We start from the raw sequence: 28000 nt of genomic DNA, 5'->3' as shown, positions 1-28000 counted from the left end.
CCGTCGCTTGGTCTGTCCCGGGACCGGTGCCCTGCGGTGCCATGAACCGGCCGAAGGCGGCGGCCGTGCGGCGGCCCAGCGCCGTGCCCAAGCCCTCCGGTGAGTCCCGCGGGGCCGGGCGGGGGGGCTGCGCTCACTGTCACTGTCGCTGTCACTATCCCCTCACTGTCCCCTCACTGTCCCCGTGTCTCCCCTCGCAGCGCACCCGCCGCCCGGAGATTTCATCGCGCTGGGCTCCAAGGGGCAGAGCGGCGAGGGCAAGGCGGCCGTGGCGCTGCTGAAGCCGGCGCCGCCCGGGCTGCCCTCGGAGCGCAAGCGGGACGCGGCCGCCGCCCTGGCGGGCCCGGCGGGGCTGCCCGGGCTCACCAAGCGCCCCAAGCTCTCCTCCACGCCGCCCCTCAGCGCCCTAGGCCGCCTGGCAGAGGCGGCCGTGGCGGAGAAAAGAGCCATCTCGCCCTCCATCAAGGAGCCGTCTGTCATCCCCATCGAAGGTGAGGCCTGGCTGTGCTGCTGCCCTCTCAGGGAAGCCAGGGAGAAACTTCTGTTCTTCTTTCCCTGTAGCCTTTCTTGAAGCCCATAGTTCCTCTGCTGGATATAGGGCCGAAATCACACTTTTCTCCTCTGTTTGCATTGGGTTTTGTTCATTGTGTCTGAGAGCTGTTAAGTAGCAGCATCTGAAATACTCCCTGAGGAGATATTTGGGTCTGGATTGTGGTATTTTGTTCACATATTTCTTTAGCAGACTCTGGGTCTGAATGTTGCCTTCTGAATTGTCGTTCCATCTCTGGTGTTTGATACTTTTGCAGAGGAATCTGCTAGCATGGAAAAATAATCAAAGGGCACTGTCAGGTGTGAAACAGAACTTTTAGTAACAGCTGAGTAGGAAAAAGCTGTAGCAGGGGCTGTAGGTGAGCTGGTCCATGCTTTGCTGTCCTGCAGCATCTCAGGGCGGGTTATTTCACGTGGGGGTAATGCTGATGTGTTGGTGCTTTCAGTTGTCCCCACGGTGCTGCTGGATGAGATTGAGGCAGCAGAAGCAGAAGGCAACGATGACCGTATTGAGGGGGTGCTGTGTGGAGCTGTGAAGCAGCTGAAGATGAACAGAGCCAAACCTGACACCACGCTGTACCTGAGCCTCATGTACCTGGCAAAAATAAAACCAAACATATTTGCCACCGAAGGGGTTATTGAGGTGAGGACTTATGAACTTACTGATGTATCACTGCTGCCAGCTTGTGAGCACAGTTGCAGTTTCTCTCAGGCCAGAGCATGGTTTTGTAAATACTAGACCTCTGGTGTCTTTGTAAATGCCAGAGCTCAGTGCAAGCTCCTGAAATTTCTATTCCTCTTTCCACAGCTTCTCTGTATGCTTTCTTGCCAGATGACTTGTTTATTTTATTTTTTGTGGATGATATTCCAGGCGCTGTGCAGCCTACTCCGAAGGGATGCCTCCATCAACTTCAAAGCCAAAGGGAACAGCCTCGTGTCGGTCTTGGCCTGCAACCTTCTCATGGCAGCTTATGAAGAGGATGAGAACTGGCCAGAGATCTTTGTCAAGGTTGTTGAACCAAGGAGGCTTCTGTGTGGTGGGCAGTCTGGGTGAAACCAGCTGGGGTTGGGAGTTGTGGATGTGTTGGGGTAGGAGAACAGCAGTGGATTTATTCCTGCTGCAGGGAAGGGGGTAGCCAGTGTGGGAATGCAGCTGAAGGAAGCAGAAATTGGAGACTGGCCCCGTGCTATTGAAGAAAAATCTCCAAGGGCTGCTGGAATGCTGTGGCTTCTTTTGCCTTTTGTTGCCTTATCATCTCTGCTCTTTTCTGAGGTGCCTTTCACAGTCTGTACTGATTGTTTTACTGTATTATAAGTGTTGCAGAGACTCCTTACTTTCTGTTTGGGCTGTAGGGATTAAAATAGTCCATTAATTTAAAAGGGCTGAGCTGACCAGCTTCTATATTTTGGTTATAGAGGTTGTTGTAAAGTCTTTGCTAAAGCTGATCAGCTTTCTTGAAAAGGGTTGGTGCCCAGCAGAGCTTGAGATGTGATGTTTTGGTTTTTTGCCCTTATGTGACTTACCTGCAGTCATCTGGTCTGTTTTTCATCAGTGGTCATGCTAGTTTCCTACTTCGCATTTGTGTATTGGAAATCCATAAAAACTCACAAATATTCCCTCAGTTAATCAGTTAAAAAAGAAGCACAGACATGGATTGTGTTCCCTTCTGCAGGTGTACATTGAGGACTCCCTTGGGGAGCGCATCTGGGTGGACAGCCCTCACTGCAAGACATTTGTGGATAACATCCAAACAGCTTTTAACACAAAGATGCCTCCTAAGACCATGCTCTTGCATGGAGAAGTTGGACGTAGCGGAGGGGACCTTAGTGCTGGTAAGAAGATGTTTGGGAACCAGGAACAAAGGTTTAGGGAGAGGATGGAGCCTGCTGCACTTAGTGACTTGTTAGAATAGTTTTTTATTGGGTGGAGTCATGTAGACCAGACTTTGAGTTCCAGCCATTGCATTTCCTCTCTTTGGGGCTCTTTCACATCCGGGGGATGTTTGAGGGTAGTGAAAAGTAGGCCTGTATGTGATGCAGTGTGAGGGAGTGACTGAGTGTTGTCTCCTTCAGTGTGATTGATCTCTAGAAAGGGGAGTTGTCTCATGAAGTGTGCTGTGTCCTGGTCTCTCTCAGGGAGCAGCCCACACCCTTCCATGACAGAGGAGGAAGACAGCCAGAGTGAGCTGCTGATTGCAGAGGAGAAAATGAGCCCAGAGCAGGCGGGCCAGCTCATGCCCAGGTACAGTACCTCATCCTCTCCTGACCCAGCCATGTGGCAGATGTGTCTGCGCTCACCCACCCTGCAGAGCTGTGGCAGGGAGCTCCCTCTCTGCGCTACCTGTCCTGTGGCACCTGCTGGGGGATGCTGAGTGTCAGATAAGATTGGTTCCAGGAGAAAAGAGTAGCTTTTATTTCTTCATAATGTATACCACAAGAAGGAAGGCTGATCTTTGTACTGGCTTGTGTGGAAATGAATAAAGTGCAGTTTGTGTGGTCCAGGTATGAAGACCTTGCAGAGAGTGTGGAGGAATACGTCCTAGACATGCTGCGGGACCAGCTCAACCGGCGCCAGCCCATGGACAATGTCTCCAGGAACCTCCTTCGGCTGCTGACAGCAACCTGTGGCTACAAAGAAGTGCGCCAGATGGCTGTGCAGAGGCTGGAGATGTGGCTGCAGAACCCAAAGGTAAGGATAGGAGCTGTTGAAGCACAACTCTGGTGTGGAATCCAGGCAGGAGGGCTGCATACTGTACCCCACTTACATTTCTGATCTGTAATGGCAAGTGACTGGAGCCTTTCTGCTCTTCTTCTGCAGCTGACCAAGCCAGCTCAGGACTTGCTGATGTCAGTCTGTATGAACTGCAACACCCACAGCTCAGAGGACATGGAAGTTATCTCCAACCTGATCAAGATTCGCCTCAAGCCGAAAGTCCTTCTCAACCACTACATGCTGTGTGTCAGGTGAGTGACTGATCACAGATGATCAGAAGAGAAAGCACTGTGGAAGATGTGTCCAGGGCCCTGACTGGTTTTAAATACCAACTTGGACTAAGGGGTGTCCTGTGTTCATTTATATGAATTTCATTGTCCTGGAAGTCTTTCAGTAGTCCTTTGATATTGTTTGACATATGTGCTGTACCGTCCCTTGCAGGGAACTGCTGAACGCACACAGGGATAACCTGGGCACCACCATAAAGTTTGTGATTTTCAATGAACTATCAAATGCAAGAAATCCCAACAACATGCAGATCCTGTATACCGTGCTTCAGCACAGCTCAGAGCAAGCTCCAAAGGTAGGTGCAGTGTCTTGTGTGACTGATGGTGGCCCTAGAACCCCCCTTGACAGATTTAGTTGAGTTGAGGCTCAGTTGAATCTTTTCACAGACAGCTGTCTGATCTGTACCATACTATTATATTATTACTACTTTTGATAGGAATAAACGTACATGGGCATTTTCTAACTCCCACATTCTGGGTGACCAATCTTTTGGTAATGCAGTTTCACGAGAGAAACGTTATTACAGTTTGGAGAACAGGACACCACCAGCGTGGTTTCCTTGTGTCTTTTCATTTTGTGGGTGCAGATTCACTGCAGTGCACTGAAGGTTTTCTCTTTCTGTGTGTCCCCAGTACCTGGCAATGGTGTTCCAGGACCTCTTGACCACCAAGGACGATTATCTGCGGGCCTCGCGGGCCCTGCTGCGAGAGATCATCAAACAGACAAAACACGAGATCAACTTCCAGGCCTTCTGTCTGGGTCTGATGCAAGAACGCAAGGAGGCTCTGTACACAGAAATGGAATTCAAGGTACCGCTTTTTGACTCTTGTGCTTCTGGATGTGCCAGTGATGTATTGGGCTGTTCTTTTATCTGCTTTTCTGACCGTTCTTTCCTTTGCTCGCTGGTATCTGAGTGAGTCACTATTTGTGTGTCTCATAGCAGCACTCCCGTATTTCATTTCCAAACATCCATGATCATCATTTTTTATGACAAAACACTTGCAGAAGGCAGCTTTGGGTATTGCTGATTTAACTCACTTTTCTTTTTCTATTTTAAGGAGCGTTTTGTCATCCACATAACTGATCTGCTTGCTGTCTCCATGATGCTTGGTATCACAGCCCAGGTGAAGGAGGCTGGAATTGCTTGGGATAAAGGAGAGAAAAAGAGTAAGCAGAAGAACCTAGGTTCCCTCTGAAGATGGGCAGTTATCTGCCTCTGATGTTGGGGGAACATTGCAGCTGGGGCTGGGAAGGGGTGTAAGCCTCCATTCTGAATAGAGGCATGGGGGAGCCTGCTATCATCCTGAGAATGACAGAGATAGGAGATGTGGCATTTGTATGGTTGGGTGTTTATTGTATCTGTGGAAGCAGTGGTTGAGAGGCTGGGGAAAGGGAGCTCTGTATGGGGGAGCCTTAAGCTTGAAGGGGCAGCTGTAAGGATTACCAAGTAGGTGGGCGTTGAGAGCACAGGCCTTTGGGATGGCACTGAAGTGACTGTCCAGATGCCTTCTCCTCACAAAGCTAATTCACCTGTGCTACATGTTGGGGGTTTTGCTGCAGCATGTTTCAGAAAGCAAAATGCATGTTCTGTCAGTGCTGGGGTGCTCAAGGCTCTCTGATATACCACTCCCCTTCTCTGGTGGAAGGTATCCCTGCCTATATTGTGGGGATTGAAATGAGATGGTCTTTAAGGTTCCTTCCAACCCAAACCATTCTGTGATGCCTCAGAGCCCTGGTACCTGCCTGCTCTTGAAACTGCCACCCTCTTGCTTGGCTCCTGATGGGGCTCTTGGTACATGTGCACTTTGTGACCTGACTGTTTTTCAGACCTGGAGGTGCTGCGCTCTTTCCAAAACCAAATTGCTGCTATCCAACGTGATGCTGTCTGGTGGCTTCATACAGTTGTTCCATCCATCAGCAAGCTGGCTCCAAAGGACTATGTGCACTGGTGAGAGTCAGCCTGGTCATCTCTGTCCCTTCCCCAACAGTGTGGTATATTGGGAAAAACCAGGCATATGGCAGGCCTTGGATAGATTTCTCTGCCCTTATCAGACAGGTAGCAGAAACAGTTCTAGCAGGGTTCAGGCTGAGACTGTCTCACTCTCTGAAATTCCTTCAGGTGCATCCTCTTACCAGAAATACATGATAATGGAAAATCTTTCCGATTTGTATTATTTGTGTCCACTCAGTAGGGGATTTCCAATTACCTGACCGAACACAATCCCTGTGGACCCCTTGTTGGTTTTTGTCTGACATCCTTTTTTAGGCTGTAGGGTTGAGGGCTCCACAGATAGTTCTGTCTTCCCTGCCTGCCTCTTGGACAGGTGGTATCCTGGAGTCTTGGTACAAGACATTACTGAGGCAGATTAAGCCAGAATTAAAAGTAAGAAGGATATCTTACTGAAGGTATAAAAGCCCAGGGTCCATACTGTATAGTCCTCTCTGTTCTGATTCGTGTTGTTACCTTTGCTAGACTCGCTTATCTGAGGAGGCTCCTTCACGTGTAGGGTGGGAACATTAGCAGGAGTCTGGGGAGACAGAACTATTGTATGTATTCTTGAGCCTCACTTAAATGGTATTTACTGTCCTTTTCATCTCTACAGCCTGCACAAGGTGCTCTTCACAGAACAACCAGAAACCTACTACAAATGGGACAACTGGCCCCCTGAGAGCGACCGCAAGTGAGTAGCGGGTGCAGGTGGGGAGCTGCTCTAGCTGGAGGAAAAGGAATGGGTGTTTTCTGATGATCCTTGTATAGCTCTGTGTTGGAAAGGCTTGGAACTGTGCTTGGATTTTCTTCATCTGTCACATTGCTGTGAAATTGAGGGGTGTTTTTCCATTCTCCATCTGTTCTTCTTCCTCCTTCATTCCTGTTCCCTGTGCCAAGCTGTTCCATATCTTGATGCTGTAGTTGTAAGGAGGACAGCCCTGCACTGTGTGGGTTACTGGGGTGACATTAGGGAGCTCAGACTCGAGCAAGCTGAATTGTGGAGGTACAAGGCAATGCAAGTGATATTCCAATAATAATTTGTTTCACATGGTTGCATTTGGAGCTGGAGACCAGGAAAGGTATTGTAAACTAAGCTGTGATGTGTCTTGTGCTCAGATGGGTTCTAGGGTTTGTGAAGGGTTCAGGAGCCCTCACACTACTGTCCAGAGAAGTGTGACTGATGTCTCGTGTCTCCTGCAGCTTCTTCCTTCGCCTGTGCTCCGAGGTGCCCATCCTGGAGGACACCCTGATGCGGATCCTGGTGATCGGTTTGTCGCGGGACCTGCCCCTGGGCCCCGCGGATGCCATGGAGCTCGCTGACCACTTGGTGAAGAGGGCTGCAGCTGTGCAGGCAGATGGTGAGGCTGCACAAAGCTCCAACCAGCAAGTGGTTCCTTCTCTAACCGTGTCCTCTTATTGCCACCCAGGGCTGAGACAGCTCCTACCGCCTACAAAAGCCTTTGCATCACTTAAAGCATATTTTAGTCGTGATGGCCAAGCATTTGGCTCAAAGCCAGACATGTACTGCTGTTGCTTTCTCACTAGAGAAGCTTCTTATTTTCTCTTACTGTTTCTCACTGTTACTAATTTTGTATCATGGAGTGTTTGGGAAATTATTGGTTGTGTTGAGGATGAAGGGCTGTGAACAACCACCCAGAGTTTTGAGTCAGCGTTTTTAAATTCAATTTAGTCCTTCGTACGTACTGTAAAATGAAATTTTAAGGCTATGCAAAAATGGAATATTTGGACGTCAAACTAATTAACCAGTATATTGTGTGCCCTTCCCAAGTCCATAATTCAAACACTTACAGAATAGCAGTTACAAAAGCAATCTTTACTCTTACCCTTTAATGAATTCATTTAGCATTTGTCTAAATTCCTGCATTGCTGGGGAATATGTCCATTCAGCTGAGTTGTGCATGTTTGTGGTAGAGTTGAGGGGAAATGTTGCACCATTTCAAATGCTGGAAGACTCAGAGTTAAGTTAAAGTGAGTCTGAAAACTTGCCACAGAGTTGAAATGCATTTTTAGTTCGTCTGAGCCCCAGAAGTTCTGAGCGGATTTGCTCCTCACCTGAAGGAGAGTATCCGAGTTCTGAAAAAGTTACAAGGATCATATTGGATACGTTTGGGAAAAAAACTACCCTAAAGAATTTAAACCAAATTGCGGCTGAAAAGCTTGATATCCTTATATATTGACTTGGAGCTTTTTTTAAGCGTTGTTGCTCTTTAAATGTTGTTGGTTTTTTGTTTCTGTAATATCACGAGCAAGCCCACAATAATATAGTTGCTTGAAGTAAAATTTTTCTTATACTGTGATGCTTTTCTTGAAGGACTTTCAGGTAAGTAGACAGGTCAATAACTTGTTCAGTCTTTTCTTCTCCTCCAGATGTCGAGGTCCTGAGGGTAGAAAGAATCCAGCTGATCGATGCAGTCTTAAATCTGTGCACTTATCACCATCCAGAGAATATCCAGCTACCCCCAGGGTAAGACATCACACAGATAATCTCACTGTGATCTGGCTTATTTTCACCTTGACTAATGCTCCCTGCTCATAGATTTTAAGATGCTTTTCTCTACTACAATTTGTAATAACAAAATGATGAGACTTTTTTCAGGGTCATGTTCAGGTGGAAATTTCTCTAGAGCAATCAAGACCTGAGTTATGGAATGAACATTGCTCTGCAAGCACTTTGATCCTTTCTGCTCTAGAAATCTTCAGCTGAACCTTGCTGTCCTTCCTGAGGGGGTCTTTTTTGGTGTTTGTGGAGAAAACAACTGAACTGACTGAATCTAACCAGGGCATGATTAATGAGGAAAGCAGACTTGGGATGGGCTTAAGGAACCAAATTTGACCACCTCTATCTGTTGATGGCTTTTGCAGGTACCAGCCTCCAAATCTAGCTATTTCTACTCTCTACTGGAAAGCCTGGCCTCTCCTGCTTGTAGTGGCTGCATTCAATCCTGAAAACATTGGTAAGTGTTGCCATTTCTCAGATTATATATAGTTCTGCTGCAAAACTTGGCCAGAGTGCTCTCTGCTGGAGTCCAGTTGCTTGTGTGCAAGGCCTGTGGTGGGTTGGTGAGGTAACTGCAGGTAAATAACTGTGTATTACCTGTGTGTGCAAAAATACACAGAGGTGGGATTTGGACTAGCATGTGGCTGGAGTCACCTTGTTTGTGTTCTAAATGTTATGAGCTGTTCTCAAGTGAGTTTGTGTCTCCCCTCTCTGGGATGCGTTAAAATATATGTAAAGGCCCTGATTTTTTCCTGTATTCCTGATTGTCCTTCTCTTCTCTGCTGCAGGTCTGGCTGCATGGGAGGAGTACCCCTCTCTAAAGATGCTCATGGAAATGGTCATGACCAAGTTAGTATGGTTAAATCCCTACATGAATCAAATAGGCCATTGAAAACACAGATTTCTAATTTACGTTTGTGCCATGTGGCTCCTTCCTTTCCTGTGGGACTGGTGTAAAATAAGCTGTCTTAATAAACTTAAAATAAGCAGCAGCACTGCAGTTAGAGTGGGAAAAGTCCCTTCTCTCAACAGAAATATTATAAGTAAGGGAATAAAACTGAGAAAAACAGGGGTTTGACTGTGATGTGCCTTGCTGAAAAGGTCTCAGTCTCCTGGCTTTGTTGGGAAAGTGCCTTGTTTTTTCTATGTTGTCTGTCAGAGCCAAGGTCCTGGGTCCTTCTGACTGTGGTTCATGAATTTTGCATAGAGCAGGATAACTATTTCCTTTTTTAAACTTATTTTCTCAGTAATTATTCCTATCCTCAATGTACCTTGACGGATGAGGAGACGCGCACAGAGATGATTAATCGTGAACTTCAAATCTCCCAGAGAGAAAAACAGGAGATTCTTGCATTTGAGGGCCATCTGGCTGCTGCATCCACAAAACAAACAATTACAGAGAGCAGCAGCCTCTTGCTGTCCCAGCTGACAAGTCTGGACCCTCAGTAAGTAACCTTCTGCATTCTGATGCCATCACAAAATTCTAGTTAGCACTAGTCAGGAAACCCTACTGCTCTACAGGGTGGTTGCTGTGGGCAGGAGGAACCCTGAGGTTTGGTAGCCCATGGGATCATAAAATCACAGAATGGTTTGTGTTGGAAAGGACCTTAAAGATTGTGAAGTTCCAATCCCCCTGCCATGGGCAGGGACACCTTCCACTAGACCAGGTTTCTCGGGGCCCTGTCCGACCTGGCATTGCACACATTGTTATGTGTCACACTTGGTTCTTGTCCTTCTGTTGCTACCTGCATGTGCCCCTCCTGCATTTCTGATCTGACTGATCCTCATCACACCAGAGTGAAAGTCTGTCAGCCTGTGGATAACTTCTTGTTTCTCTGGCAGGGGCCCCCCTCGCAGACCTCCACCACATGTCCTGGAGCAGGTGAAAAGCCTAAACCAGTCACTTCGCTTGGGCCACCTTCTCTGCCGCAGTCGTCATCCTGACTTTCTCCTCAACATCATTCAAAGACAGGTGGGCTGTGTTGGGGTCTGATCCCTTGCCTCTGAAACCTGAGTGAGGGGCAAAAGAGAGCTGAGGGAGATGCAGGGGAATTAAATGCAGGATTGCTCAGGAATTAAATGATCAGTGTGATGCATCCATGTTCTGATATTGTTACTCTTCTCCTCCCTAGGCCTCCTCACAGTCAATGCCGTGGCTGGCAGATTTGGTTCAGTCCAGCGAGGGCTCCTTGGATGTCCTACCCGTGCAGTGCCTTTGTGAGTTCCTGCTTCATGATGCTGCTGATGAATCGACCTCAGGTGAAGAAGAAGAGGAGGGTGAGAGTAAGGACCAGCGTGCCAAGAAACGCCAGGTAAGTAGTCTCTTGGGAACCCCTTCTTGTTACCTACTTTCTGTGCATCCCAGATTTAATTTCACTGAACAGGCCAACTACTTTCTGCTGCAGCCCGGTGAAAGGAGAGGCCACCACAGCAGAGTCAAGGGCGGTGTCCCTGACTGAGGGGAGAGGTAACCCTTATATAGGGTTCGGGCTGGAAGGATCTGGAAACTGGGAGGAGCACGGGACTAAACAACCAATGGGGATTCAGCAACATGCATAAATTAACTAGGAGCCAATAACATGGAAGGAGGGAAATGGCAGGACCGCCCACACTGTGGCAAATCTGGCCAATGAGGGAGAGGGAAACCTTGACCAATCAGGGAGGAGAAAATTCATGAGGGGACCAACATGTTCATACATGTCCAAAAATAATATAACAAATATAACTGGGGTACAAACATTAAAAAGCATGCATTAACAGTAAACATTATAAACATCAGTCAAATGACTACAGAACATTCTATTCATTTATGAATCAGGCTTAAACTGCCTGCAAGCGTCCGTGTTATTAGGTAAGAGTCCTTTTAGTATTCTTCATATATAGCACGTCATTTCTTGTATTCCTCTTGCTTCTTTCGTTTGTCCTCCGCAACTTTCTCTGCAGAGACAACAGAAACAAAGGCAGTTGCTTGGACGCTTGCAAGACTTGCTGTTGGGTCCCAAAGCAGATGAACAGACAACCTGCGAGGTGCTTGACTACTTCCTGCGACGCCTGAGTTCCTCCCAGGTGGCCTCACGGGTCCTGGCCATGAAGGTGAGCAGAATGAAAATCTTCTTGACTAGGGTGTGTCAGAAGCCAAGGGCAGAGCCCTGGATTATCCCGAGTCCAGAGCCGGCAAAGTGAAATTGTTTCATGTCATCCTCCTTGAGTGCCTGGTCTCAGTCTCCAAACCCCATCAAATGCACTTCCGCTCCCTGCTGCTCAGAAGTTTTTGTTCAACAGCCAAGTCATACTTTTTCTCAAGGTAGAGGTGGATTTTGCTGTATTTCCTATGAAGTTCAGGTGTAGACTCAGCAGACTGTGTGCTACAGGGAGTAATTGGCAGAGGCTGCTGTCTGTGGGGAGTGTAAATGAGTGAGTGTCTGGTGCTCTAGAGCATAGTCAAGACAGAGAATTGCAGGGAGCTCAGAAAGGTTGTGCTCAGAGAAGACTGAAACTTCAAGCAGGGTGTCTGTCAAGAAAACACATTATATGAGAGATGAAATCTGTTGTGTGCTGCATTTGGATCATTCCATGGTGTTTGAAGCTTGTTTCTGTTATATTCACTAGTATGAAACTAGCAGTCCAGCTGTGGCTTCAAATGCAACAGCTGTGTCTGTGTGACTTCTGCAGGGCCTGTCCTTGGTGCTGTCAGAAGGAGGAATGCGTGATGGAGAGGAGAAAGATCACCCCATGGAGGAGGACTCTGGTGATTCCGAGCTGCTGCAGGGATATCAGTGGCTGCTGAGAGACCTCCCGAGGCTGCCACTGTTCGACAGTGTGAGAGCAACAACAGCTCTGGCCTTGCAGCAGGTGGGCGTTGGCAGCTGAAGGCATGAATGTCCAACTTATTCTTTTTCTGCTCGTGCTAAAACAAATCTGAACAAACCATCTGGGTGTGACATCAATGTGTTTATGTGCTTGCAGAGGAGTTTTTCCTGTGCTGGTGTTTGTTTTCACTAAATCCTGGTTTTCTGATGAAAGGAAATCTTATTCTAGGCCATCCACATGGAGACAGATCCCCAGACCATCAGTGCATACCTGGTGTACCTCTCCCAGCATGCCCCAGTCGAGGAGCAGGGACAGCACAACGACCTTGCTCTGGTGAGAGGAGGGATTGTGTAGGGGACATGTGGCTTGTCCCAGGACAGTGGTAGGCATGGGACTTGGTGTACCAGCAGGATGAGTTTTTAGGGAGCATGTGACTGATAACTGCATGTTTGTGTCTCTGTGTCTTTGGTTCATATCATGACATGGTATCAGAGCAGTAACCTCCAATCCAGCAGCCCAGGAGGTGAAATGGGGAATGCAGGGGTGGACAGTGGTTGGAAGGAAATCCCACTACCAGGCAATGTTTCATAAGTAAGCAGGTGCTAAACCTGCAGTCACATGTGTCTGGGGAGAGAATGGGAAGTCAGGAATGTTAGTGGTGGGACGTGTGCTCTCCTGTAACCAAAGCTAGATTTCTGAGTTTGTTTTTAAATTTTCTTAAAAAGCTTTTGGTAGGTTTGGGGTTTTTTTTTTTCCAACAGTGATTTTTCGTTCATTGTTCCGTCTCTGGGTGGTTTTCTTCATTGCTTTTAAGGCTCATGTGCTGATACTGCCTCCACAGATCTGTTTAGACACATAGAGAAGGTTAAACAATAAGAGTCAGTAGATTTTTTCTTCAGATAAATGCGTATTTTTACTACGTAAATGCTCATTTTGTAATGGGATGGGTCAGAATGCAGCTGTTGATCTCCTGAGTGGTGTTAACTGGGCTGGTGGTGGAAACTGGAGAATGTGATGCAACGAAACAGGAGTAAAGACCTCGTGGGTCTTCTTCCCTTGCAGGATGTAGCCCGGCTGATAGTGGAGCGCTCCACCATCATGTCCCACCTCTTCTCCAAGCTCTCCTACAGTGCTGAATCAGATGCAGTGCTCGTGGCTCTCCTCTCCATCTTCTCTCGCTACATCAAGCGCATGCGGCAGAGCAAGGAGGGCGAGGAGGTGTACAGCTGGGTGAGTGCCCCCTGCCCCTCTCAAGCAGGTAACAGAAACTGGACATGTTAATAAAGCTTTTTTAACTTTTCCTCAAGAATCTTTTATGGCCACTGTTGAACGTATTGGGAACTTCGATCTGACTAAATCTGTCCATTCTTATGTTCTCCTTTCATCTGTAGCTCAAAGATTTCATTCTTCTTTCTCTCTCTACCTGTGCTCATCCTGGTTTTTTCTGCCTTTTTCCAGTCAGAGTCCCAGGATCAGGTGTTCCTTCGTTGGACTAGTGGGGAAACAGCCACCATGCACATCCTTGTGGTTCATGCCATGGTTATTCTCCTGACACTGGGGCCACCTCAAGGTTAGTGAAGTATGCTCAGATTTTTTCAGGGGCTTATGGGCAATATGGAGAACCTTTTCTTTGTCTGCCATCTCCTAACAGGTCAGACTGATGTTAATCCTTCTACTCACAGGCTTGTCCCTTGCCGTACTTGTTTGCAGCTGTAAGATTTATCAGAATATTGCTGCAGAGAGGGAAGGATTTGCAGGCTGATTTTTTTTTTTTTTTTACCTTCTACAGACAGCAGGAAATATTAAAGGGATGGTGTGTTCCAGTGTATTGATTTGCTAGAGAAGGGCAGGGTGGTCTAGGTGTTTGTGAACATGGGAAATAATTTTGAATCCACTCTTAAGCAGGGGATGGTGATTTTTATACCTTACTGGATATATGGTTCCCGGAGAAAAAGCCCCTTCCTACTGCTTTCCTGGTTGACACCTCAGAGGAGGCTCTGCTGCTCCCTGACTGGCTGAAGCTGCGCATGATCCGCTCTGAGGTCCCGCGGCTCGTGGATGCAGGTGAGCCTGTGGCCTGTTTGTTGTTGTTTCAGACCCTCCTGAAAGGAAAGGGAGAGTGCCCAAGTGTGCCCAGCCCATCCTACATGGATGCCTTTCGGTGGGGCCATCAGTGACTATTACTTTTAAAGTAGGGGAGCGAGTCGGTGTGGACATTGTGCTTTCTGTGTATTTTAAAGGAAATGGGGGATTCTGAATTGGGGCCCCATCTCTTTTACAGCAATTCAGATGGAACTAAGCTATGCAGTCACCAGACAGTAGGCATAGCACTGCTTCCATAGGGCATGCAGTGCTTGCAGTGTGGAAATCCACATTTAAAGAATATAAGGTAGACCGGTTGCTTTGGCCCTTGCACTGCTCGTCTGTGGTCTCTTCTTGGTATTCAGAGCTTTTGTCCCATTTTACTAATTAAATGACAGCTGTCTATAGGCAGTGATTGAATTATTCAGTAATTCCTGCCTGCAGCCATCAACAGAAAGGGTGGAAGTTTTTTTTTAATACAAATGATTGCGTTACTGAGGTTCTAATAAAATTAAACAGAAGATCAGATTAGCCAGTGAGTGAATTAACTGGAAGATGCAATAAGGTGACAATGATTTGCAGAGGGAAGAAAACATAGTAGGCAGCTGTCTGACTTCTAGCTCTAGGCTCTCTGCATGCCTGTCATTAATGTGTCACTGCTGGTCCAGCCAGAAGCACAAAGATCAGGTAATAAAGATGACTCTCCATGGGCAGTTTGGAGGTCTGAGGACTCAGTGTTGGTGTATTTCAGCCCTGCAGGACCTGGAGCCGCAGCAGCTGCTTCTCTTTGTTCAGTCCTTTGGAATCCCAGTTTCCAGCATGAGCAAACTTCTGCAGTACCTGGATCAGGCAGTTTCTCATGACCCACAGACACTGGAGCAGAACATCATGGACAAGAGTAAGAGCTTCAGATGAGGCTGACTAGGCATTTTACTTTTTCTTGAACAGTTTCCGTGAGTATCTCCTGTGACTGCCTTGGAAAAATTTAAGCTAGTTCAGCAAACTCTGTGCACAGGCTGCTTTGGCAGCTTGTTGTCACTGTAGACAGCTCCCTAGTGCTTGTCTGAATGGCCTTTGGCTGCATTTCCTCAAATAGAGAAGGATTTTTTAGATTGAAGTGTACAGAGTCTAAAAAGTACTTCCAAAGTACCTTGGAAGGTACTTTGTAAAAAAAAAACAAAGTTTTCAAGGCATAATGTGTAAAAAGTCCGTAGGAAGAGCAGATTCTCTTATCTGTGGGAGCTGTACAAGCAGCCAGTTCTGTCCTTCTTTACTAAAGAGGGTAAGATGATGATGTGTTCTTTCTTTTTTTTTTTTTTTTCAGACTACATGGCTCATCTTGTGGAGGTTCAACATGAGAGAGGGGCAACAGGAGGCCAGACTTTCCATTCCCTGCTCACTGCTTCCTTACCAGCCCGCCGAGGTACTGCCTAAATTTCTAAGTCATCTTCCAGACTTCCCTCCTTCTTTATTGTTGAGAGGGACAGGGAGAGCTGTCTTCAAAAATGGTTGTGCTGCAATATATCAGCAAGCTACACTTTGACGCCAGGCCTTGCTAGAGTTTTTCACTCCAGGCAAAGGGAGAAATTCCAATATTTTTGGAGTTTACTACAATGAGTTTTTCTGAGTGATATGGAAAAATAAATAGGTCTTGCTTGGACTCAAGAGAATAGCTGCTGAATTCCTCAGTAGTTGGAGACTGTAAAGCTGAAGGTGATCCAGTGTTGGGGCTCCAAGTGCTAGCTACCATAAAAGCATTTTCCTTTCTTTCCTTTTATTTCTCTTGCAGACAGTGCTGAGACTGCAAGGTCAAAATCTAGTCCTGAGAACTCTCAGAGTCAGAGCCGGATCCGGGCCTTGAGCCAGGTCCGTGTTCTGGGCCCAGAAGATGATCTGGCAGGCATCTTTCTGCAGGTACTGTTATTAACTCCAGCTGATTAGCTGCTTCCCTGCAGCAGCTTTACAAAACTCATTTCTCTTATACTTGCATCTTGTGACCCCTCCCTCCTGCAGTGTTTGCAGGCCATAAGTGTGAAAGCCCTGATGCAATGAGGCTGTGCCATTACAGCCTGGTGGAATTGATACTGGCAAGATTATTTTGTTGTAGTTGGAACATGATGTGGCTTTTGATAGTGCCTGGTACTGTCAGTGCCTACTAGCATGTTACTGTCTCTGCACCTTGTTTGTTCTGTGTATAGTGCCTTTCCTCTCAGCAGTGGAAGGAGGATTTGTGAAATGCTCACAGGGCCTTGGCAGCAAAGCTGTGTGCAAACAGGATTTGTGCTCTGGCATGTCTGCTTACAGAGCCTCCCTCTCTCCATTGACTCCAGAAGGATCCTACAGGGAATTAATTGGCCAAGTTGGTTGTCTGTGTTTGGGTAGTATGGTTCCCCTGCAGTGTCAGTGTTGACAGTCATGTTGGGGGTGCAGAGATGCTGCTTATGTTCATGTACCAGGCATTAAAATACTGAAAAAGCTGTATCAGAAGGTTTCCATTAACCCACAGTCACTATAATTGTACAAGGTAAATCATTCCTCTGCCTCGGGATGTTTATGGTACAGCAAGTCCTTTCATCTGCTGTCATAAATTTACTCCCTTTTGTATCCCACCAGCTTTTCCCACTAAACCCAGACCCACGGTGGCAGAACTCAAACCTGCGCCCGCTGGCCCTGGCGTTGCAGCAGGCCCTGGGGCAGGAGCTGGCTCAGATCCGCCAGGGGAACACGCAGGTCCCCGGGATCACGGCACGACTGCTGCAGGCGGTGGCTGCGCTGCTCAACTCCCCCCACAGCGGTGCCCTGGTCATGGCCATGCACCGCCACCACTTCATCTCCTGCCCGCTGATGCGGCAGCTCTACCAGTACCAGGTCAGTGATCTTGGAAGTGTTGAATAGAGAGGGGTGAGGGAGAAGCAGGAAACCTGCAGTGCATCTGCTCTGCTGTGTGCAGACCCTCTCTCTACCTGTGTCATGCTCAGCATGACGCACGGGGGCTCGGGTTGCCTGGCCGTAGGCATCTGGATGCAGGCTGGCAGGTGTAGGTGTGCTCTGTGTATTCTTGGCAGTGTGTGCCACTGTCTGCATCTTTCCTGATATCTTTGTTGTATTGCTGGTGCGTGTATAAGCAAATCTCTTTTGCTACACTCCCCAGCGCTGCATGCCACAGGACACTGCCTTCTCCTCGCTCTTCTTCAAAGTGCTCATGCAGATGCTGCAGTGGTTGGAGAACCCTGCAGTGGAAGAGGGTCCCCTGCGTGCCCAGCTGAAGGCCTTTGCTGTGCAGTACTCCTCCAGGCACAGGATCAATGATGGTACTGGCATTGGGCAGCTTATGGAACTCAGAGGGGACAAAGTGGGCCAAGAAGAGGACAGAAACAAAACTGCACCCAGAGCAGAAGGTGTGGTGGGCAGCCTTTTAGAGGTGTCCTAAGGAATAGCAAAAATAGTATACTGTGCTATGGAAACTCCATGAGGATGAGAACGAGTGACTTAGCTCTGGGGTTTGCAGCAGACACCTGGTAACATCACACCAAGTATGGCAGATCTCTCAGGAAAAACTTCCAGTTTCTCAGGCTAGGAGTTCTGTGTGAGCTGTAGTCCTTGTAGATGAGCATGAAGGAATGTCTCTGGAACAAGGTCACATCATGACTTGTAGAGTTGTTTATTGTCTGCCATCTGTTGAAGGGAGAGTCTGTTACCCAGAGGTTAGACATGGAAATGGGTTTGTGGTTACAGAGCTTTCTCTTAACCACATGTCCCTGTAACATGCAGAAGAGCTGCCAAGGGTTTTGGTGGGAGTAAATGGCAGCAGAGTCCAGTGTGTTTCTGTGTTTGAGCAGTTGTGTGTTGGAGCCACATGGGGCATCTGTAGAACTCTGATGCGGGGACTGGCTTGTCCCTGTGATGCCAATGCTGTGATTCCTTTGCAGTTCGAGGTGGCTTCTTGCACCTCACTGAAGCTCTGACTTTCCGTCACGACGCTGACTTGATCAGCTCCACAGTACGTGCCATCATTGCCACCCTGAAATCAGGAGAGAAGTGCAACGCGGAGCCGGAGCTCATCAGCAAAGGTATGGATCCTTCTGCTCCCCTTCTCCCTTGCAACAGCTGGCTGAACTTCCAGACCAGCAAGGGAGTGCCTACTGTGGGAATATGCCTCTCCCTGAATCAGAAAATGTGAATTGATGTAAGCTTGGAACTGTGTTGTATCGCCTCCTTCTCCCACTGCACTGTATGTGGGTTTTAAACTGTGATCTGGGGCTGGTTTCTCAGCATACTGTTGGTTTGCACTAACAAAGAGAGTAATGGAAGCCTTCTATCCCAGCTAAAAATGGCTTCCTTCTTGCTCACTGAGTCGCTGATAGCGGTAATACTCGTAAGGTTCTGTACCTCTCACCACATCTTGAAGCTGATAAGTGAATCTTTCTCCCTCTGATAGTCCTTCAAGGTCTGATTGAAACTCACTCTCCATACCTGGAGGAACTCCTGACTGTCCTCTTCTCAGCTACTGTTGAGACCACTGCCAGGTGTCCTGCCATGAAACCAATTGCTGTGGTGAGCTCCTTGTTGCTCCAGGACAAAGAAGAAACACCAGTGAAGAAGGAAGTGGACAGTTGCAGGTGAGCCTAGGGAATGGTGGGAATTCACTGCTAAGTCTGGGTGCCTGATACCACCAGTGACACTGGCTTTGTTTTCTCCACAGTGCTGAATCAGCTTGGCCAGGACCTGCCTCTGGCCTTCTCAATGACTGGCTCGAGATGTTGGACCCAGAGGTGATCAGCAGCTGCCCCGATCTCCAGCAGAAGCTACTGTTCTCTTGGAACAAAGTAAGAGTTGTTGGGTAGAGGGACTGCTGTGCTTGAAACCACCTTTCAACGGTACTGACCTGTACCTGGAAATGGGGCAAGGGGTAGTTTTGCGTTTTGCCACATGAGTTCCAAACCAGTACAGGCTGATAAGGAGAGAAGCTCTGGTGCATTCTTCTCAGTGCAAGGCTGATGTTTCATCTTATCTTTCTATCTCCTCAGCTGTGTTCTTTTTAGGACTTAAGTGTATTACAGACACAGCGTGGTCCCATAATAGCCCAGCCAGCTGTGTTTTCGTTGGTATTTTTGCAGACAGATCAATAGCTTGCCCAGAAGTGCTGTGCCAAGCTAAGACTGAAATTAGATTTCATGGCTGATGCCACATTCTCTTAGAAAGTACTTTGGTTCAAATCCTAAACCCTAAAAATAAAGTTTGCTGTGCTGTCTGCCTCCCTGGATCATCATCCTTATTCAGTACATGCAGTAACTCCTACATCCACCTCGTTGCAAGGATCTGTTCTATTACACCTCTTTCTCATTTGGTCCTTTCAGGCAGGGTCCCAGGTGCCCTCGTTCCGCCCCTACCTCTTGGCTCTGCTGACCCACCAGTCCAGCTGGACCACGCTGCACCAGTGCATCAGGCTTCTGCTTGGCAGAAACAGGGAGCAAAGGTGGGTCTTGTTTTTCAGGCCTAGCCAAGGGCTTTGAGTTGGGCCACTCTGAGAGAGAACAAGAGCTGTCTTGTTCCACGGTGAGCCTGCCAGGAGATGTAACTCAGCCAAAAACAGGCTTTGTGAGAAAAATGCTGATTTCAATCCTGCTGATTTCTGTACCTTGATATAAATATTACCTGCTGTTTGATGGAAGCAGCACATAAAGATTTGGCTGCGTTCTAAACAGGAAGTGCTAATCGTCAGTAATCCATCTTGCATTGCCCTTGTTGATAATCTTTATGAACACAAGGTTTGCAAGATGACTTGGATAGTGAACTGAGGGCTGTCTCTGTACCCAGGCAGGCTCTGCTGGATCTTTTGGTTCTACTGAACTCCACTGTCAGTCTTTTTCTAACCCCTTCCTGACATCAGGCTCCGAGTTCTGATCTCTGGAGCACCTCTGGTTCTCAGCTTCTATACACAGTTCTCAAATAATGAAGAGCCACTGCAGTAGTATTGTGCTTAAACTTGTTACACTTATGGACCAGGAAGTGCTGACACCTAATAAGAGCAATATATCTAAAGCTGGTAGTATTTCAGTTTGCTCTTTATTCTGTTGTTGGTTTCTTGCTCAAAATTACACGAATGTCTGCAATCCAAGATACCAGCTGTGATAGAACATTCCATACACCGGGACAGTAGGGTCACTGGTCTGATTGTACCAACTGTCTGTGTTGGTGATCGACTCCTGGCTCCGTGTAGCCCCCACACTTACTGAATGCCATTTGTTCTGCTCCCTACCCTGTGCTGTGCTTATTGCAACAAATATTTAGTCATAATCTGGGAACAGAACCAAACCCTTTCTCGGGACTTAATGGATCCTATTTTTACATTTGCAGATGTTTCTTTCTTCACAGCACTCATCATGTTTAGAGATGCTTCCCTGTGTTTGTGTGCTGCCCCAGGGCTGTGTTGACTCTAATTGCAAATCTGTCTTCTTTTGTCTTCTGGCAGGTTTGACCCAACTGCATCCTTGGATTTCTTGTGGGCCTGTATTCACATTCCTCGGATCTGGCAGGGAAGGGACCAGAGAACTCCTCAGGTATTGGTTCAGTTCTTCCAAGATTCCTCTCTAGATGGAGTGAGAGGCCATGTTTTCACAGTGCCTGATCTTCCCATGGCCAAGATGTGGCTGGATTGATTCAGGTGCAGCGTGCCAAGTTTGCTGCCTGTACCTCAGCTGGTTACTTAGCTGCTCTGCTATGTTACATATTACAGTGGCAGTTTGGAGTCCAAAAAGCTGATAGGAACACACAAACTTTGCCCACTTGGCATTTCCCCTGCAGCAATTGCCACAATATCTGTTAAAGGCACAAGGCTAGAGTGGTGAGCAAGCTAAAACCCAGCGTGGGATAATTCCCATTTTACATAGAAAAGGAGGTTGAATCTCTTGTCCACGAAATTGCTTTGTTATGGTGACTGAACTATGATTTTTGACCCATCACACATGCTGGGATGGAAGTAAATTAATTCATTAAGTAGAGGAGGGGTAAAGCTACTTCATCTGGGGCTACGGTGCTTTCAGAGCTTGAGATATGGGGTAGTTCTTAAGTCTAGTTAAGTCTAGCGATGTTCCATTCCAGCTGGGGAAGGTGTGTCTAGAAGGAACTGAGTGTCTTGGAATTTGTTGTGGAATCATTTGGGGTGTTCTCTTGCGTTACAGAAGCGCCGTGAGGAATTTGTGCTCCACCTGAAGGCATCAGAATTGATCAGCATGGTGGAGCTGATCCTGGCTGAAGCAGAGACCAGGTACCAGAACACTGACGAGGCCTCCTGCACACTCATCCAGTCTCGGCTGCCTTTGTTGCTCAGCTGTTCTCACGGGGACCTTGAGAACATCAAAAAAGTAACGGAGTATCTGACCAGCTGCATCCAGCAGTGGGGAAGCAGGTGAGGCTGCAAATGGGGAGCACTGTCTGCTGCAATTGTAGTTCTTGGGCATGGGCAGTCAGGTAATGATGAGACTTGCCAGCATGTCTTCATTAAGAATGTCATGTTCCAGTGCCCTTACAAAAAGTGCATGCTATCCTCCCAGAGATTTGGAGGAATAAGAGGTAATTTTAAGGGGTCCTTGGACCAGGAAGGTGACTTCAAAAGTGAAGTTTAAGGATCCTTTTGCTTTTAGGTCTTCAGAATGAAGTGCTTGCCACGCTTTTTTTTCCCCTTTCTTTCTTTAAGGCAATGCTATTTTTAATTACTAGTTCCTAACGTGGGATTTCTTGTCTACTCATCCCTTGAGTCACTGTCCATAATACTTCCTGCTTCTGACTGTTAGGATTGCTCTCAAAGATGAATGGAGACCAGATTGTTTCCTAACAGCTATTTTAGTGCTGTGGAAAGAACAGGAAGATGATGTTTTTGTGGCAGTGAAAGGAACTGACCTAATTCCAACCTTGCTTATGGTGATACTGAGTAGTCTCAGTTGCTATTGCATTGGCCTGCGTCCCAGTACAGACTATGCCAGGGATCTACAGGGATTTCAGGTGTGTAGAGAACATGTTGGCTATTCTGAGTAGTTGTGGTATAGACTGTCTTCCAGTTGGGATGGGGATGACCATTAGTACCACTTGCAGGGCCTCCTCACTGGAGATGTAAGCAGAGCTTTTTTTGTCCTGTGCTGCTTTGTAACTGCAGTCTTCTAACTCCAAATGGCCTAACTGGGATAATAATGGATCCCCATAGAGTATGGATGGATCCCTGTAGAAAGTGAATGCTCTGAGTAGTTCAAAAGAAGCAAATACTTAAAAACACTCGTTGAGATTAGTGGTGGCTGCCCTTTCTACAGAGTCTGTTTGGCATGTGCAGGAAGGCTGTTGTTAATCTGAGGGGTCTGGGATGTTTGCTGGTCGAACTAATGTAGTACCCAGTGGCTGACCTCTCCCTTTTTCCTTTAGCTCTGTGGGAAAATGTTGCCAGGACCTTCTGCTGCAGATATACCTGCAGCTACCTGAGCTCCTTGTGCCTATGCCTGAGATGCTTCTTACCAGTGAAGGAGCCAGAGACAGCAGCACTTGCAAGGTAAAGTTAGAGGCATAGGAAAGCCCCTTCCAGTTGTGTATGCAGAACAGATGCTACCTTGATGCCCAGTTTAGAAGGTGGGGGTGGGCAAAAGCTTCCTGGGTGACTTTGGTTTTTTTATTTTGCTCTTTTGTTACCCCTTCCCTACCTGCGCTTTGAGGAGCAGAAAGTTTTGGTGTGGTTTGTTTTGCAGTGTCCTTCTATAAAATAGTATAAGCTCCACAAATTTCTGTATGCCAAAGGCTTCTGTAAAACACAAGTGTGCAGATGTCTGATCCTGCTTTGATGTCTGTGGGGACTGTGGGCTTCAGATCCTGTGCCAGCTGGAACGTTGCATTTTCTCACAGATTCTACCTGAAAATAATTTCTGTTAACCCCCCTCTGTAGCTGGAAAGGAATTGGGAAACACTGCTGAAGAGCCACGGGCTGGATTGTAATTTAAACTTCTTACTCATTATTTGTCTTCTAGCTCGATGCCCTGGTTCACAGATTCATTAACCTCCTCGCAGACACCAGTGACTCCAAGTCATCTGAAAGCCGCGTGTGGGATGCCAATATGGCCTGCAGGAAGCTGGCTGTAGCTCATCCCATCCTCCTCCTTAGGTACCTCTCTCCCCCTTTCTCCCTCTCTGTGGCTGGGGTTCATGGCAAAACATCCACCCTTGTCCTGGTAGGGAAACAAACTTGCAGCAATCACGATGATGGTGAGATAATTCACCTTCAGGCACAGAGGTCAAGAGAAAGGGCAGCAAAGTCTTATCTCTTACAATGAGGCAGCACCTCTTTTGCTTCCATGTGTGTCAGGAAATAATCGTCTTGGAACTGGTAGAGAACAGAATATGGGTGGGAAATGGGGCTTACTGAGCCTATAGATACAGAGATCAAGTCCAGAACCCTGAGGGAGGATAAGGGATGCTTCCTTCCAGCAACATGTAACTGTTTCTAGGTAGAGGCTAGATCTGGATTTTCTTGTTTGGTGTTCCAGGCACTTGCCAATGATTGCAGCGCTGCTGCACGGCCGCGTTCACCTCAATTTCCAGGAGTTCAGGCAGCAGAACCACTTGACCTTCTTCATCCACGTCCTGGGGATCCTGGAGTTGCTCCAGCCACAGGTCTTCCAGAACGAGCACCAGGCGGCACTCTGGGACTGTCTCCTGTCCTTCATCCGTCTGCTGCTGGTAGGAAAATCCCTGCATCCCTCCATGTGCTGGTGTCTGGCCACTAGATGGGGAAGCTCATGTAACACAGAGCTAGCCCAGCTCTCCCATTGGAGAGGAAGACCTTCATATCCCTAAGAACAAAAAAGTGAATTAAGTGCCTTGGAGAGCTTGAAGAGGAGGCAGGAGATCAAGAAACACCCCCCTGGTACCCAGAGGTGCAGAAAAGGGCTGTGCATTGCTGCATTTTTTTTTGTTAACTCTCATCTTGTTGATCCTTTCCCAGAACTACAGAAAATCCTCGCGGCACCTGGCTGCCTTCATCAGCAAGTTTGTCCAGTTTATCCACAAGTACATCACATGCAATGCCCAGGCAGCTGTCTCCTTCTTGCAGAAGCACTCGGATCCACTCCAGTAAGTTTCCTTATGCTGGTTAACCCATGCACTGTCAAGACTGCCAGGAGCTAATCAGATAGGAGACAGCAGGAGGATGTGACAAAATAGCTGTTAATATGGCACTTTTTCACCCTTAGCTCCCCTAATTCTCTGTTGAGATGAGCAGCATATCCCTTTTTTATAGGTGAAAACTGAACCCAAGAAGTCAGATAGTGATTCTAACTTACGTAATGGCTGAAATGTCCTATTGAGGTGTTATAATGCCCTGCAACCTTTTCCAGAGGGGCAGCTGGAGGGTCTTACCCTGGAGTGATGGCTGCAGAGTCCCACTTGCAGATATATGAGGAAAATGCATTTGAGTTCCAGTTATGATGAAGGGAAAAACCTTTTTTTCTGCTTCTGAGAAATTGGTTTAGTGTACACATCTGTGCTGTTACTTGTCCTTGTGTCATTGCTATTGAAAGCCAAACATGCCACCTCTCTCTCTCAGTGACCTGTCATCAGACAACAGTGACCTAGCAATGCTGAAGTCCCTCCTGGCTGGGCTGAGTCTGCCTAGTAAGAGTGGCACCTTGGACAGGGGCTCTGATGAAGAGAAAGATGGTGAGTCTGTGTGGGGGAAGGGTTATTCCAGCTGGTGAACCTGCAGGATGTTTTGGAGCTAAGTCCTTACAATGGGCTGCGCGCTGTGCTCATTCTACTTGTAACAGCTCAGTGAAAGGGTGTTTATAGTGGAGAATGGCACTTGTATGCTCAGCAGTTGGGAACCAGTATCTGGGATGGGTTAGTTTATTTTCCTGCTAGTGGTATTATTACTGGAGCAGAAGAACAACCCTTAACAAGGGTGACTTTTCTGGTTGTGGATTTTGCTTTTCTCAGCCATGCCTAAAGATTGACTGGTTTCTGGAACTCTAAGGGTGCATCCACTCCTCCACTGTTTACAACTTGCATGGGAAAATTATTCAGCATTAAAAGAGCTTGTGAAGCTTTTTTCTCAGTGTCAGCTGAGGGGAGGTGCCAGCAGGGGCAGTGAGGTTAGAGGCAGTGTGAGAGGCAGGAGTTGTATTACAGCATTGCTGGTTGGCTCATGATACACCACTGCACTGGTAGCGAATACTGGACAGCCCACAGACTGTCAGGAATGACCTGCTCTCTCTCTCTCTCCCCCAGATGAAGCAGCAGCTGGCTCTCTCCCTCTTGTCAGTGTGTCTCTCTTCACTCCTCTCACACCAGCTGAGATGGCCCCGTATATGAAGAGGCTCTCCAGAGGCCAAACAGTGGAGGGTAAGTGAGGACCTGCAGAGCTGTGCAAGACACAGGGAAATGTAGACATTTTCCAACCCTGTTACTTACCTGTCAGCTGCAGGTCTGTGATTCTGTGACAGAGGCTTCCTATGATGCTGTTAGCACGTAGCTCTGCAGTACTTCAACTGCCTCTGCCTCTTCAAGGATCTTTTAAGTGTTTTGGGAGATGGTGTGAGTAATTCAGGGAGTACTGCAATTCATGCCAAGCCAGATCTGGAGTGCTGAAGGGAATGCCATGTTTTTAAGGATAAAAAAAATACCAAACTGATAAGAAACAAGATTTTGTTAGGAATCCCCTTCATGGAAGAAAACCATGTTAACCTGGCATATAGGTACAATAATCTTCTCCAAAGGTTTTCTGAAATTACAAGTGTCCAATGTTCAAACCTAAGTTGTGGTATTGGGGTGACAGTTTTCCTTCCAAGGAAAAATAGGAGGAAAAAGTCCTGCCTGGACACTGTTTTTAAAAGACTCTGAGACTCTGTGAAGATCTTTCAGTTGCAGAAGAGGGTGTTCTGGAATGGAAACCTCAAGCCCCACTCCACTCTTTCCTCTGCCTATGGCATGAAGTGCTGGTCACCTCTGCCTGGACAGGTTGGGATGTGCTGATCTGGCACATCTCTGTTCTCTTTTTTGAAGAACTGCCTTAATTGCACTAACTGTGTGCAGATGGGAAAACTTGACTGCCTGGGAGATTGGATTTGTAGGGGAAAAGGGAAAGATCCTTTGCTAGATCAGTGAATTTCAGTCACCCTTTCAACCTATGTCTTCCCCCAGACATCCTGGAGGTGCTGACAGACATCGATGAAATGTCCAGACGGAGGCCAGAAATTCTCTCCTTTTTTGCTGTGAGTGCTGGTGTCTCAAACTACCTCTGGAAGGAGGAGGTTCTTTTCACCAGGGTCCGTGTTGCACAGACAGCTTAAGCACTACCCTTCCTCTGCTTTTTGGGTGGCTGTTGCAGAATCTTAGGAGAAATGTATCTTCAGTTAGGCCTTGTGAGAGTAGGCAGTATTTCCCTCCATTGCACATTGGGTCTGCCATCATCCACTTTATGTCAGAGGAAGAATTAATGCTCTGTTTTCTTCCCAGTATTGGGGCAAGCAGAGAACAGAACAGCTCTGTTGAAAAAAATGGAATCTAGGGAAAGCTCAGCTGCCCCACATGGAGTAAGATTACAGAAGGGTACTTCGAAGTACTCAAACCCAGGATAATCCTTCTTACAAAGAGGGATTTCCAGGGTCAGCCAGTACCTGCTGGATTTGTGTTGGGCTGGATTGGTGTGGAGGGGTAGTATTGCCAGTCTGAGAAGTTTGTGCTCCCTGGAAGGCCTCATGATCCAGATTTGTCCACTTTTCAGACAAACCTGCAGAAGCTGATGAGTTCCTCAGAGGATTCCTGCCGAAACCTGGCCTTTAGCCTGGCTCTGCGCTCCATTCAGAACAACCCCAGGTGAGGACCCCTGGAACTTAGGCTGTCCTGACTGGTGATCTGGACTGTACTGACACGATCATGTTTTACTCCCAGCATTGCTGCAGATTTCCTTCCCACCTACATGTACTGCCTCGGCAGCCGAGACTTCGAGGTGGTGCAGACAGCGCTGAGGAACCTGCCCGAATACACCCTGCTTTGCCAAGGTAAGGTCAGATCTGCCGCCTTTGGGGCACGGTTGGCCTCACGAGGGTCAAAGCTGGGATCCTGTGCTGGGAACAGCGTCCCTGGGAAGTTGCCAAGGATCAGTGTTGCCTAGACCAGGCCATCAAACAGACACCTATGCCAATGGTAGCTTTGGTCTGAGCATCACAGGGACACAGACGCAAGTGAGGCTTCATTGGAGCAGATTTACTCCCTTACAAATTTTCTCTGAGTTGTGATCCCTCATGTGATCACACACCCACAGAGCTGTTAAAAGGTGGATTGTGTCATGTTCTTGTGGAAGGAGAGAATTCCTTGCGCAGCTTCAAATGTTCACCCCGGTGTTTGTTGGCGGGTTGCTCTTGCTTTGCAGTCTCATGCCGTCTGTCCCTTCCACAGAGCACGCAGCAGTGTTGCTGCACAGGGCCTTCCTGGTGGGCATGTACGGCCAGATCGACACCAGCTCTCAGATTTCAGAGGCCTTGAAGATTCTGCACATGGAGGCCACGATATGAAGATGTGGTTCTGGGAGTTTCACTTCCAGAGGAGTTAATTTAATGGACTCATCAGCTGCATTAAAGCCCTGTAAGAAGACAGTGTATTGAAACCCATGAGCTTGGAGGATCAAAGAGAAGATGTGGCTGGCCAGACTGTGCTGGAAAAGGAGAGCGTGCTGACTGAAGATCAGAAAAGGGCAAGAATCAATCTGCCTGGCTAAGATGCCATTATTGTGGGAGAAAAATATCCTGAACATTGTGCCAAACAGGGACCACTTCCTTCATGGGGTCTTGGAGCAGTGGCTGTCAGTTTGTTGTTTGGGTTTTCTTGACTCTCCAAGAAGGCAGAGCTGCTGGGAGAGCAGAAGGGAGTGATGGCCCTTGCATTTGAAGTGTCTGCACCCTCTGTGTTAGAGGGAACATGCCGATCTGTGCAAGGGGGGAGACCACTTTGGTTTCTGGGGGTGGGTGTTTGGGTATTTTTTTATTTTATAATTAAAATTCTCTTTGTTTCCATTGTGCCT

The 28000-nt window shown here is 47.5% G+C and overlaps 1 protein-coding gene across 2 annotated transcripts; it reads left to right on the top strand.

Moving 5' to 3' along the window:
- On the top strand, positions 1-27994 carry INTS1 (integrator complex subunit 1). 2 transcript variants are annotated; one of them, XM_027878226.1, is made up of 47 exons: positions 1-99; positions 201-491; positions 996-1192; positions 1421-1558; positions 2223-2382; positions 2686-2791; positions 3052-3238; positions 3368-3513; positions 3704-3845; positions 4183-4359; positions 4609-4717; positions 5378-5498; positions 6154-6231; positions 6741-6898; positions 7929-8025; positions 8424-8515; positions 8847-8907; positions 9306-9503; positions 9901-10030; positions 10191-10370; positions 11002-11151; positions 11731-11910; positions 12097-12201; positions 12931-13098; positions 13327-13438; positions 13774-13932; positions 14702-14848; positions 15275-15373; positions 15740-15864; positions 16564-16818; positions 17102-17261; positions 17880-18020; positions 18389-18569; positions 18653-18776; positions 19308-19426; positions 20423-20510; positions 21132-21358; positions 22363-22486; positions 22956-23089; positions 23472-23664; positions 23930-24057; positions 24530-24642; positions 25210-25323; positions 26122-26192; positions 26705-26796; positions 26872-26981; positions 27379-27994. In XM_027878226.1, the coding sequence occupies exons 1-47, from the start codon at positions 42-44 to the stop codon at positions 27492-27494; spliced, it is 6561 nt and encodes a 2186-aa protein (XP_027734027.1). In that variant the 5' UTR covers positions 1-41; the 3' UTR covers positions 27495-27994. The 2 variants fall into 2 exon arrangements, with proteins under 2 accessions (XP_027734027.1, XP_027734026.1); XM_027878225.1 differs by having other exon boundaries at positions 13771-13932.
- The last annotated feature ends 6 nt before the right edge of the window (positions 27995-28000 follow it).

This window comes from Empidonax traillii, unplaced genomic scaffold (assembly GCF_003031625.1).
Source record: "Empidonax traillii isolate 1590-97213 ecotype Southwest subspecies unplaced genomic scaffold, ASM303162v1 scaffold39:size2480183, whole genome shotgun sequence".
Lineage (NCBI taxonomy): Eukaryota > Metazoa > Chordata > Aves > Passeriformes > Tyrannidae > Empidonax > Empidonax traillii.
This window is presented reverse-complemented; position numbering and strand designations above follow the sequence as displayed.

Bases quoted from the DNA above. Each gene is read 5' to 3' on its own strand.
- INTS1 (XM_027878225.1), top strand. From the start codon at position 42: ATGAACCGGCCGAAGGCGGCGGCCGTGCGGCGGCCCAGCGCCGTGCCC. The intron at 4,718-5,377 runs GTAAGCAGAAGA...ACTGTTTTTCAG, and splicing joins GGATAAAGGAGAGAAAAAGA to ACCTGGAGGTGCTGCGCTCT. The intron at 8,026-8,423 runs GTAAGACATCAC...TGGCTTTTGCAG, and splicing joins AATATCCAGCTACCCCCAGG to GTACCAGCCTCCAAATCTAG.